Genomic DNA, 13,224 nt, shown 5'->3' with positions numbered 1-13,224 from the left:
AGCGTATTTGTATCAAATTTTGTCAGCTCGCAAATTCATAATTTATTTGAGCTCACGAAATATTATTCCGTCAATAAAGACTGTGACGACCGTTATAACCTTGTATATATATATGTTTACGTTATTTATTTCCGTTATGTTTTGGAGAGATCGCCCTTTGGCTACAATGGTTTGTGTGATTATTAACATCTATACAGTTCAAGAAGAACCATCCTATTAGCTACATCAATATGTAATAATCAGAACCTAAGCAGATTATAATTACATATTATTCGTTAAATTTGCTTCGCATATTTTTTTAATAAGCGATGATGAGGCGATTCATATCGGTAAGTGATATATTACGTATATAAACTTTCACAAATATTCTAATACGACGTTTCTTTTATCGTATTAGAATAAGTGAGAAACACTTTTATTAAATTATTGAGAATAACTGCAAAGAGCTCTGACATGGGCTGCATTCCGATATTTCCTATTCTTTTCAATATCTTTATTAACGACATGCAAGAAGCTGATGTGCTATTTTTGAATATTTATAAGCCTTTTTAACCATTTGACTGCGTAAAAATTTGAACAATATGATCTTGTTGCAATTTGCTGATATCATGCGCTGCAAAATTACATAAAGAAAGGGTCGGAACGTACTCGATTATACCACTCGAGATTTTAATTATTTTTGTATCATAATAAAATACATATGCGCCCTATAATATTTACGTTATTGCCAATTCTTACCCTCATTTGTAAAGTTTGTGCTGAAATATAGAAACATTAGTTATAAACACTCTGTTTTCACAGACTGTGAATGAAGAGGATGCAGAAAGTATCTGGACCTCATTAAAGAGTACTTTTCAAGAGATAATAGAGATAAGATACTCTGGCCTCAGTTTTGAAGAACTTTATCGCAATGTTTTCACGATGGTTTGTCACGAGTACGGCCAACGATTATACACGGGACTGAAGGAAGTCCTAACGCAACATCTTGAAAACAAAGTGCGAGAGGATGTTCGCCGTTCCTTCCATAATAACTTCCTACAAACGTTAAATCTAGCATGGAACAATCATCAAACGTCAATGGTGATAATCGGTGATATCTTGATGTACTTGAATAAAACGTATGTTCAACTGAATAATGTAGACAATGTGTATAATCTCGGATTAATTATTTTTCGAGATCAGGTAATTTTCATTTTTAATTTGCATTGTCTCATAAAGAATTTAGAAGTCACAAAGTTGTATTGTAATAAACTAGTATTTCATATGATTGTTGATTTTGCAACGTTAAGTTGCTGTAATTTATTTAAAATAATTGTTTAAGTATGTTTAATATTGACGAGTTTCTTATAAATTTTTTAGATAGTCAGATATGAATGTGTTAAAGAACATTTACGGGAAACATTATTAGGTATGGTCACGAGGGAAAGAAGAGGAGAAGAAGTTGCAGATCGTAGCGCTATAAAAAATGCCTGCCAAATGTTAATTACACTTGGAATTAACAATCGCCAAGTTTATGAGGAAAATTTTGAAAGGCCTTTTTTACAACAAAGTGCTGAATTTTATAAAGTGAGTGTCCAGTATGAGATACGTACAATATTTTTATACATATACATGCACATATGTAACTTGCAAAATTTTCTTCAGGGGGAATCTCAAAAATTTCTGGCAAGAAATAGTGTATCGGAATATATAGAAAAGGTTGAAGCTAGAATCCGCGAAGAATCTGAAAGGGCAAAACATTATTTAGATGAATCAACTGAATCACGGATAGTAAAAGTTGTAGAAGAAGAGTTAATCAAAGTACACATAAAAACCATTGTTGAGGTGTGTTTATTTACAATCTAGAGCGATCATGTAACCCTTTCCTTAGAACGGAAACGTAAAAAATAAAAAGTTTCATGTAACTATCTCTTTCTATTGGTGTTGAATAGAAAGAGATAAACTTTTCAATTTTCACGTTTCCGTCCTAGGGGAAAAGATACATGATCGATCTCCTGTATTAATGGACGATTAAACTTAAATACATATCATGTGTTATATAATTACATCCCAGCAAACACAGAAGACACCGAGTGCGCAATTTAATACCAAATTGCGCACTCGGTGTCTTCTGTGTTTGCTGAGATGTTTAGCACATAATATATATTATGTGTTATATACCTTAACATCTCTTGTTTGACAGATGGAAAACAGTCGTGTAGCACAGATGCTCAAAAATCAGAAAACGGAAGATCTTGGTAAAATGTATAAACTATTTTCGAGAGTATCAGACGGATTTCGCATTGTGTGCGACTGTGTATCTCAGTTCCTCAGAGAGCAGGGCCGCGCGTTAGTGCAAGAAGAGCATGAATCAACCACAAATGCCGTTCTTTACGTCCAAAATTTGTTAGATCTAAAAGATCGCTTTGATAATTTTCTACGTTATTCTTTCAATAATGACAAGAATTATGAACAGATGATAGCATCGGATTTTGTATACTTCCTTAACTTGAATCCTAAAAGCCCGGAATATCTGTCGCTATTTATCGACGACAAATTGAAGAAAGGCGTTAAAGGAGTTAGTATTATGTGTATAATTGCATTGTTACATTTCGTATGACTTTCGATACATGAATATATTTGGTTTTAGATGACAGAGCAGGAGATTGAAGGGATCCTAGATAAAACTATGGTTTTATTCCGTTTCTTACAAGAAAAGGATGTATTTGAACGGTACTATAAACAACACTTAGCCAAACGATTATTGTTGAATAAGTCTGTTTCAGATGATAGTGAAAAGAATATGATATCCAAACTTAAGGTGAGAACTAGAACTAGATATAATGATATTCTAGATCAAAATAGTTTTGTTCATATCTGAAACGGGTGTATTGCTTACATTTTTATATTAAAAGAAGTTAAAAACATATTTTTTGATTATTTTTTTAGACTGAATGTGGATGTCTGTTCACATCAAAGTTAGAATGCATGTTTAAGGATATAACACTCAGTAACACTATTATGGATGAATTTAAGAATCATGTTCTCACGTCTGGCGTAAGTTTCAAAATAATATAATAAAGCATAGACCAGCTAATAAAGAAAATATAATAAAATATAATATTAAGATTTTATATCAATATCAATTTAAATATTTCCATATGTATAAATAGAATATAAATTAGTGTATAAGTTACAGAAAAGATTGTTAACACGTAATATTCTGGTTATGTTTAATTAAAACATTTTATAAAAGTTGTATTTATGCGTATATCATAGATATATAGATTATTATTCTATGTTTTATCTGTGTATGTTTCATAAAGACAAATCTACATGGTGTGGATCTAAGTGTCCGAGTGCTCACAACTGGTTTCTGGCCAATGCAATCAGCCACTCGAAAATGCAGTATGCCCACTGCTCCGCGTGATGCCTTTGATGCCTTCCGGCGCTTCTACCTTGCTAAACAAAGCGGTCGACAATTAACGTTACAGCCACAATTAGGTGAGTTATTATTTTTATGTCTTTATCAATATCTGTTTTTACTTAAGCATTTAGTAATATAATGAGTGCAATGATAAAAATTTGTACAGGTTCTGCTGATCTAAACGCTCTATTTTATGGACCACGAAGAGAAGAGAGTAATTGCGGAGGCTTGAATACTCCATCATCTTCGAGTTCTATTGGGAACGATAGCGCAAGCAGCGGCTTAGTAAGCCAGCGAAGCAGCATATGTAGTGCACCACGAAAGCACATAATACAAGTTTCCACTTACCAAATGTGTGTGTTAATGCTGTTCAATAAAATAGAAAGTTTCACATATGAGGTGAGTTTTGATATTTAAGCAGCTAATTACTCATCTCATATCTACATATGTTACACGAAGAATAAAAAATGTTTATAATTTCTATATATACATATGTATGAATATTGTGTAGGAAATTCAAGGTGAAACCGATATTCCAGAGAGGGATTTGGTCAGAGCATTGCAATCTCTTTCCATGGGTAAAGTTACACAAAGAATTTTACTTAAACATCCTCGTACCAAGGCAATTGAATCTACGGATTGTTTCTGCGTGAACGACAGTTTTACCAGTAAATTACATAGGTATTATATTTTTATGCAATAAATGATATATAATACTTTCGCAGCTGGCGATTCTAGCGCGTGACTGTACTGAGAGCTACGTGCAAATTTGTTTCATTTTCGGATCCAAACTGTTTTTAATTCCGTTTAAATGCTCATTTTGATGAAATCAATTTATTGTTATATAGCTGCAGTAATCATAAATACGAATCATAAAATCATGTGCTTTCCTAAAAATATAAAATAACGTTAAATTATACCAGCGGCAACAAACTACATTTTAAAATAACGTAAAATTACATCAAGGACAATTGGCTACAAATCTTAAAAATGACATAAAATTACGTTAGTTTAGTAACTGCAAATGTGTTAATAATATATGTGATGTAAATAACCATCTTTTATTGAATGTTTGTATCGCTTTTGTTAAGAGTAAAAATCCAGACCGTAGCAGCAAAGGGAGAATCCGAACCTGAGAGAATAGAGACGCGCAGTAAAATCGATGAAGACCGGAAACACGAGATCGAAGCAGCCATCGTACGAATTATGAAAGCCCGAAAGCGTATGCCTGTATGTAACTTGAAAATTCTTATAAATATAAGTTCACTTTACACGGTTAATTCATTGATACATATTTTTTGAACGTAAGAAAATATTTTTTTATTCGAGATAAACTATAATATGTGTAGAATATATAGAGCATAATCAATATATATCAATATATTTTCTCTTTTATTAGCATAATATACTGGTAACAGAAGTAACAGAACAGTTAAGAGGTCGATTTTTGCCTTCACCTGTAATAATTAAGAAACGTATCGAAGGCTTAATCGAACGAGAGTACTTGGCTCGTACAGAGGAAGATTTGTATGTAATGCATGTTATACATTGACGCTAATATTTACTGAAATACAAACTAATACATTCTACGATTTACAGGAAGGTGTATACATATGTTGCTTAATGCTGAATTCAAACATGTAAGTAATTTGTAATAATATATTATATCCTCTTACTACACATTAATGATTCTTCATATTTTATTCACCGAATCATTATTACATCACCATTATTTGGTGTCACTATCGTTATCTTCTTATTATTCTCATTCCTCGGTTGTGAATTATTAATGTCCAGGGGATATTCCATGTCAACAAGAAAATTACATTTCCATAGAGCTTGGATATTCTGTATATATGTATACAGTTAATATATTGACTATATATTGACACTTATTTAGCTTTAAATTTACAGCGTAATGTTCTTTACAGGAATATATGATTGGGAAGTTGATCGAAAATGGTAAAATATTGAGTACGGCCGATATTGCAAATATAAAGACAAAAAAAATAGAGAATGGGTCATTATTGAGTGCTGAAAATTGTAAGATGATGTGTTTATATCCATTATAAAATATTTGATTTGAATTAGACAACTTATACACTTAATAGTTAACGTACGTTTCTAATGATGCGAAATACAATTAAGTTACCGAAGATGATTCACATTGATAATACCGCAATTAGAAACTTTTCTACACTTGTAAAACTGTGATTGTCTATGATAACAAATACTATCTGAATATATATCGTAAATTTAGGAATGGTACATTTACATATAGTTTTATTTACGTCAATGTCTATCATTTATATATGTAAATAAGTGATGTAAATGTATTATATTAAGAATATACTTGTCTCATTTCCAAAAATTCAATATTGTTTTTCAAGTTTGCACTCCACACCCCTAAATATAAATCACGTTTATCTTCTTATATAAAAAACATATGAATACACAAGTGTTGATTTTCATCTAACAAGTCATCTTTTGGATATATAATTAGTTAAGATATGCTTTCACACTATATTTTGTATTTATATAAATATATAATTTGAATTTATGTAATAATAAACATTATACACTCTCCAATGTTGACGCATAACAACTTCCACCTCTTCCACCTAGCTTTTTAATTATTTCATTGCAATTTAATCCACTGAACGTTTTAGTACAACACAGAATATTTATTATAGTACGCCAAAAGTAGGATCTACGAATCTGTAAGAGATGCAGAATTTGTTAGTGGGATGATATGTGCGCATGAGATTAAATAAAGACGAAGATCTTAATAAAATGCAGTTTAACTCAAATATGTATTGCACACTTTCACGTTGTAGTAAAAAAATGCGAATAATTGGTATTATGTTTTTATTTTTATTTGTATTCTCTCTTTATTTATTAAGATGGAGTTTTAATATTTAAATGAAAATTTTACCCTTTTTCGTACACAAAACTGAATAAAATTAAAATGCTACAACAGCACTTATTTATCCTGAAATATTCACCCAATACATTTATTTCCTACACAAAGTTTAACACGCTAAACAAATACAAAATATTCAGTTTACCCTAACTAAAAAATTACCCTTGTAAAGTTTTACACACACACCCACACCCACATATATATATATATATATATATATATATATATATATATTCACAGCAGATTGAACTTTATCAAATAACTTTATGCCAAAAAAATTGCAACAAAAGAAGATATGTTGATATAATCTAATGTATTTTGTTAGAATTTATACAAATTTATCAAAGAGATTCTATTTTATATGATTAAGCTAAGAAATTCTATTTTATATGATTAAGAAATAAACATATTTGTTTAAAAAAAATAATAATTAGATCTACTTTTTCTTCAAAATCTCTTATTTTTTATGCAAATTGAATTAAGCGAATTTGTATCAAATTTCGTCAGCTCGCAAATTCATAATTTATTTGAGCTCACGAAATATTATTCCGTCAATAAAGACTGTGACGACCGTTATAACCTTGTATATATATATGTTTACGTTATTTATTTCCGTTATGTTTTGGAGAGATCGCCCTTTGGCTACAATGGTTTGTGTGATTATTAACATCTATACAGTTCAAGAAGAACCATCCTATTAGCTACATCAATGTAATAATCAGAACCTAAGCAGATTATAATTACATATTATTCGCTAAATTTGCTTCGCATATTTTTTTAATAAGCGATGATGATGCGATTCATGTCGGTAAGTGATATATTACGTATACAAACTTTCACAAATATTCTAATACGACGTTTCTTTTATCGTATTAGAATAAGTGAGAAACACTTTTATTAAATTATTGAGAATAACTGCAAAGAGCTGACATGGGCTGCATTCCGATATTTCCTATTCTTTTCAATATCTTTATTAACGACATGCAAGAAGCTGATGTGCTATTTTTGAATATTTATAAGCCTTTTTAACCATTTGACTGCGTAAAAATTTGAACAATATGATCTTGTTGCAATTTGCTAATATCATGCGCTGCAAAATTACATAAAGAAAAGGTCGGAACGTACTCGATTATACCACTCAAGATTTTAATTATTTTTGTATCATAATAAAATACATATGCGCCCTATAATATTTACTGCGCTGGCTGTTATTGCCAATTCTTACCCTCATTTGTAAAGTTTGTGCTGAAATATAGAAACATTAGTTATAAACACTCTGTTTTCACAGACTGTGAATGAGGAGGATGCAGAAAGTATCTGGACCTCATTAAAGAGTGCTTTTCAAGAGATAATAGAGATAAGATACTCTGGCCTCAGTTTTGAAGAACTTTATCGCAATGTTTTCACGATGGTTAGTCACAATTACGGCGAACGATTATACACGGGACTGAAGGAAGTCCTAACGCAACATCTTGAAAACAAAGTGCGAGAGGATGTTCGCCGTTCCTTCCATAATAACTTCCTACAAACGTTAAATCTAGCATGGAACAATCATCAAACGTCAATGGTGATAATCGGTGGTATCTTGATGTACTTGAATAAAACGTATGTTCAACGGAATAATGTAGACAATGTGTATAATCTTGGATTAATTATTTTTCGAGATCAGGTAATTTTCATTTTTAATTTGCATTGTCTTATAAAGAATTTAGAAGTCACAAAGTTGTATTGTAATAAACTAGTATTTCATATGATTGTTGATTTTGCAACGTTAAGTTGCTGTAATTTATTTAAAATAATTGTTTAAGTATGTTTAATATTGACGAGTTTCTTATAAATTTTTTAGATAGTCAGATATGAATGTGTTAAAGAACATTTACGGGAAACATTATTAGGTATGGTCACGAGGGAAAGAAGAGGAGAAGAAGTTGCAGATCGTAGCGCTATAAAAAATGCCTGCCAAATGTTAATTACACTTGGAATTAACAATCGCCAAGTTTATGAGGAAAATTTTGAAAGGCCTTTTTTACAACAAAGTGCTGAGTTTTATAAAGTGAGTGTCCAGTATGAGATACGTACAATATTTTTATACATATACATGCACATATGTAACTTGCAAAATTTTCTTCAGGGAGAATCTCAAAAATTTCTGGCAAGAAATAGTGTATCGGAATATATAGAAAAGGTTGAAGCTAGAATCCGCGAAGAATCTGAAAGGGCAAAACATTATTTAGATGAATCAACTGAATCACGGATAGTAAAAGTTGTAGAAGAAGAGTTAATCAAAGTACACATAAAAACCATTGTTGAGGTGTGTTTATTTACGATCTAGGTAGCGATCATGTAACCCTTTCCTTAGAACAGAAACGTAAAAAATAAAAAGTTTCATGTAACTATCTCTTTCTATTGGTGTTGAATAGAAAGAGATAAACTTTTCAATTTTCACGTTTCCGTCCTAGGGGAAAAGATACATGATCGATCTCCTGTATTAATGGACGATTAAACTTAAATACATATCATGTGTTATATAATTACATCCCAGCAAACACAGAAGACACCGAGTGCGCAATTTGATACCAAATTGAGCACTCGGTGTCTTCTGTGTTTGCTGGAATGTTTAGCACATATTATATATTATGTGTTATATACCTTAACATCTCTTATTGTTTGACAGATGGAAAACAGTCGTGTAGCACAGATGCTCAAAAATCAGAAAACGGAAGATCTTGGTAAAATGTATAAACTATTTTCGAGAGTATCAGACGGATTTCGCATTGTGTGCGACTGTGTATCTCAGTTCCTCAGAGAGCAGGGCCGCGCGTTAGTGCAAGAAGAGCCTGAATCAACCACAAATGCCGTTCTTTACGTCCAAAATTTGTTAGATCTAAAAGATCGCTTTGATAACTTTCTACGTTATTCTTTCAATAATGACAAGAATTATGAACAGATGATAGCATCGGATTTTGTATACATCCTTAACTTGAATCCTAAAAGCCCGGAATATCTGTCGCTATTTATCGACGATAAATTGAAGAAAGACGTTAAAAGAGTTAGTATTATGTGTATAATGGCATTGTTACATATAAGTATAAGTATGACTTTCGATACATGAATATATTTGGTTTTAGGTGACAGAGCAGGAGATTGAAGGCATCCTAGGTAAAACTATGGTTCTATTCCGTTTCTTACAAGAAAAGGATGTATTTGAACAGTACTATAAATTACACTTAGCCAAACGATTATTGTTGAATAAGTCTGTTTCAGATGATAGTGAAAAGAATATGATATCCAAACTTAAGGTGAGAACTAGAACTAGATATAATGATATTCTAGATCAAAATAGTTTTGTTCATATCTGAAACGGGTATTGCTTACATTTTTATATTAAAAGAAGTTAAAAACATATTTTTTGATTATTTTTTTAGACTGAATGTGGATGTCAGTTCGCATCAAAGTTAGAATGCATGTTTAAGGATATAACACTCAGTAACACTATTATGGATGAATTTAAGAATCATGTTCTCACGTCTGGCGTAAGTTTCAAAATAATATAATAAAGCATAGACCAGCTAATAAAGAAAATATAATAAAATATAATATTAAGATTTTATATAAATATCAATTTAAATATTTCCATATGTATAAATAGAATATAAATTAGTGTATAAGTTACAGAAAAGATTGTTAACACGTAATATTCTGGTTATGTTTAATTAAAACATTTTATAAAACTTTGTATTTATGCGTATATCATAGATATATAGATTATTATTCTATGTTTTATCTGTGTATGTTTCATAAAGACAAATCTACATGGTGTGGATTTAAGTGTCCGAGTGCTCACAACTGGTTTCTGGCCAATGCCATCAGCCACTCGAAAATGCAGTATGCCCACTGCTCCGCATGATGCCTTTGATGCCTTCCGGCGCTTCTACCTTGCTAAACAAAGCGGTCGACAATTAACGTTACAGCCACAATTAGGTGAGTTATTATTTTTATGTCTTTATCAATATCTGTTTTTACTTAAGCATATAATGAGTGCAATGATAAAAATTTGTACAGGTTCTGCTGATCTAAACGCTGTATTTTATGGACCACGAAGAGAAGAGAGTAATTGCGGAGGCTTGGATACTCCACGAAGGCACATAATACAAGTTTCCACTTACCAAATGTGTGTGTTAATGCTGTTCAATAAAAGAGAAAGTTTAACATATGAGGTGAGTTTTGATATTTAAGCAGCTATATAATTACTCATATCTACATGTTACGTGAAGAATAAAAAATGTTTATAATTTCTATATATACATATGTATGAATATTGTGTAGGAAATTCAAGGTGAAACCGATATTCCAGAGAGGGACTTGGTCAGAGCATTGCAATCTCTTTCCATAGGTAAAGCTACACAAAGAATTTTACTTAAAGACTCTCGTACCAAGGAAATTGAATCTACGAATTGTTTCTGTGTGAACGACAGTTTTACCAGTAAATTACATAGGTATTATATTTTTATGCAATAAATGATACATATTAACACTTTCGCAGCTGGCGATTCGAGCGCGTGACTGTACTGAGTGCTACGTGCAAATTTGTTTCATTTTCGGATCTAAACTATTTTTAATTCCGTTTAAATGCTCATTTTGATGAAATCAATTTATTGTTAGATAGCTGCAGTAATCATAAATACGAATCATAAAATCATGTGCTTTCCTAAAAATATAAAATAACGTTAAATTATAGCGGCAACAAACTACATTTTAAAATAACGTAAAATTACATCAAGGACAATTGGCTACAAATCTTAAGTGACATAAAATTATGTTAGTTTAGTAACTGCAAATGTGTTAATAATATATGTGATGTAAATAACCATCTTTTATTGAATATTTGTATCGCTTTTGTTAAGAGTAAAGATCCAGACCGTAACAGCAAAGGGAGAATCCGAACCTGAGAGAATAGAGACGCGCAATAAAATCGATGTAGACCGGAAACACGAGATCGAAGCAGCCATCGTACGAATTATGAAAGCCCGAAAGCGTATGCGTGTATGTAACTTGAAAATTCTTATAAATATAAGTTCATTGTACACGGTTAATTCATTGATACAATATTTTTTGAACGCAAAAAAAAATTTTTTTTATTCGAGATAAGTTATTAATATGTGCAGAATATATAGAGCATAATCAATATATATTAATTTATTTTCTCTTTTATTAGTATAATATACTAGTAACAGAAGTAACAGAACAGTTAAGAGGTCGATTTTTGCCTTCACCTGCAATGATTAAGAAACGTATCGAAGGCTTAGTCGAACGAGAGTACTTGGCTCGTACAGAGGAAGATTGGTATGTAATGCATGTTATACATATACATTGACTCTAATATTTACAGAAATACAAACTAATACATTCTACGATTTACAGGAAGGTGTATACATATGTTGCTTAATGCTGAATTCAAACATGTAAGTAATTTGTAATAATATATATCCTCTTACTATATATACATATATATATATATATATATATATATATATATATATGTATATACACATTAATGATTCTTTATATTTTATTCACCGAATCATTATTACATCACATTATTTGGCGTCATTATCGCCGCGTTACCTTCCTATCATTCTCATTTCTCGGTTATGAATTATTATTGTCCAGGGAATATTCCATATGTCAACAAGAAAATTATATTTCCATAGAGTTTGGATATTCTGTATATATGTATACAGTTAATATATTGACTATATATTGACACTTATTTAGCTTTAAATTTACAGCGTATAAATGTTCTTTACAGGAATATATTATTGGAAAGTTTATCGAAAATGGTAAAATATTGAGTACGGCCGATATTGCAAATACAAAGACAAAAAAAATAGAGAATGGGTCATTATTGAGTACTGAAAACTGTAAGATGATGTGTTTACATCCATTATAAAATATTTGATTTGAATTAGACAACTTGTACACTTAATAGTTATATAGCGTTTCTAATGATGCGAAATACAATTAAGTTATACCGAAGATGATTCACATTGATAATACCGCGCGCAATTAGAAACTTTTCTACACTTGTAAGACTGTGATTGTCTATGATAACAAATGCTATCTGAATATGTCGTGATGAATTTAGGAAAAAAAAATGGTACATTTACATATAGTTTTATTTATGTTGATGTCTATCAATTATATATGTAAATAACTGATGTGAATGTATTATTAAGAATGGACTTGTCTCATTTCCAACAACTCAATATTATTTTTCAAGTTTGCACTCCACACCCCTAAATGTGTGTTTGTTTATCTTCTTACATAAAAAACATATGAATTCACAAGTGTTAATTTTCATCTAAGTCCATTTTTGGATATATATATATTAGTTAAGATATGCTTTCACACTATATTTTGTATTTATATAAATATATAATTTGAATTTATATGTAGTAATAAACATTATATAATATACCCTCCAATGTTGACGCTTAATTAACAGCTTCCGCCTCTTCCACCTAGCTTTTCAATTATTTCATTGCAATTTAATCCACTGACCGTTTTAGTACAACACAGAATATTTATTATAGTGTGCCAAAAGTGGGATCTACGAATCTAGACATGCAGAATTTGTTAGCGGGATGATATGTGCGCATGAGATTAAATAAAGACAATCAAGATCTTAATAAAATGCAGTTTAATTCAAACATGTATTGCACTCTTTCGCGTTGTAGTGAAGAAAGACGAATTGATGTCATGTTTTTATTTTTATTTGTATTCTCTCTTTATTTATTAAGATGGAGTTTTAATATTTAAATGAAGATTTTACCTTTTTTCGTACACAAAACTGAATAAAATTAAAATGCTACAACAGCACTTATTATAAAAATAA

The 13,224-nt window shown here is 30.6% G+C and overlaps 2 protein-coding genes across 2 annotated transcripts; both read left to right on the top strand.

Annotated features, from left to right (window-relative positions):
* The first annotated feature begins 186 nt into the window (after nucleotides 1–186).
* On the top strand, nucleotides 187–5,697 carry LOC139815068 (cullin-3-like). The gene is made up of 14 exons (XM_071781673.1): nucleotides 187–329; nucleotides 802–1,182; nucleotides 1,360–1,566; nucleotides 1,645–1,824; nucleotides 2,183–2,557; nucleotides 2,630–2,800; nucleotides 2,929–3,036; nucleotides 3,306–3,483; nucleotides 3,573–3,805; nucleotides 3,918–4,087; nucleotides 4,498–4,636; nucleotides 4,806–4,933; nucleotides 5,006–5,046; nucleotides 5,338–5,697. The coding sequence occupies exons 1-13, from the start codon at nucleotides 309–311 to the stop codon at nucleotides 5,028–5,030; spliced, it is 2,316 nt and encodes a 771-aa protein (XP_071637774.1). The 5' UTR covers nucleotides 187–308; the 3' UTR covers nucleotides 5,031–5,046; nucleotides 5,338–5,697.
* A 1,275-nt stretch (nucleotides 5,698–6,972) lies between these two features.
* Nucleotides 6,973–12,943, top strand: LOC139814311 (cullin-3-like). The gene is made up of 14 exons (XM_071780492.1): nucleotides 6,973–7,137; nucleotides 7,618–7,998; nucleotides 8,176–8,382; nucleotides 8,461–8,640; nucleotides 9,004–9,378; nucleotides 9,458–9,628; nucleotides 9,755–9,862; nucleotides 10,133–10,310; nucleotides 10,392–10,546; nucleotides 10,656–10,825; nucleotides 11,234–11,372; nucleotides 11,545–11,672; nucleotides 11,751–11,791; nucleotides 12,139–12,943. The coding sequence occupies exons 1-13, from the start codon at nucleotides 7,117–7,119 to the stop codon at nucleotides 11,773–11,775; spliced, it is 2,238 nt and encodes a 745-aa protein (XP_071636593.1). The 5' UTR covers nucleotides 6,973–7,116; the 3' UTR covers nucleotides 11,776–11,791; nucleotides 12,139–12,943.
* Nucleotides 12,944–13,224: the final 281 nt, after the last annotated feature.

The sequence above is a fragment of the Temnothorax longispinosus genome, chromosome 6 (genome assembly GCF_030848805.1).
Source record: "Temnothorax longispinosus isolate EJ_2023e chromosome 6, Tlon_JGU_v1, whole genome shotgun sequence".
NCBI classification, from domain to species: Eukaryota; Metazoa; Arthropoda; class Insecta; order Hymenoptera; family Formicidae; genus Temnothorax; species Temnothorax longispinosus.
This window is presented reverse-complemented; position numbering and strand designations above follow the sequence as displayed.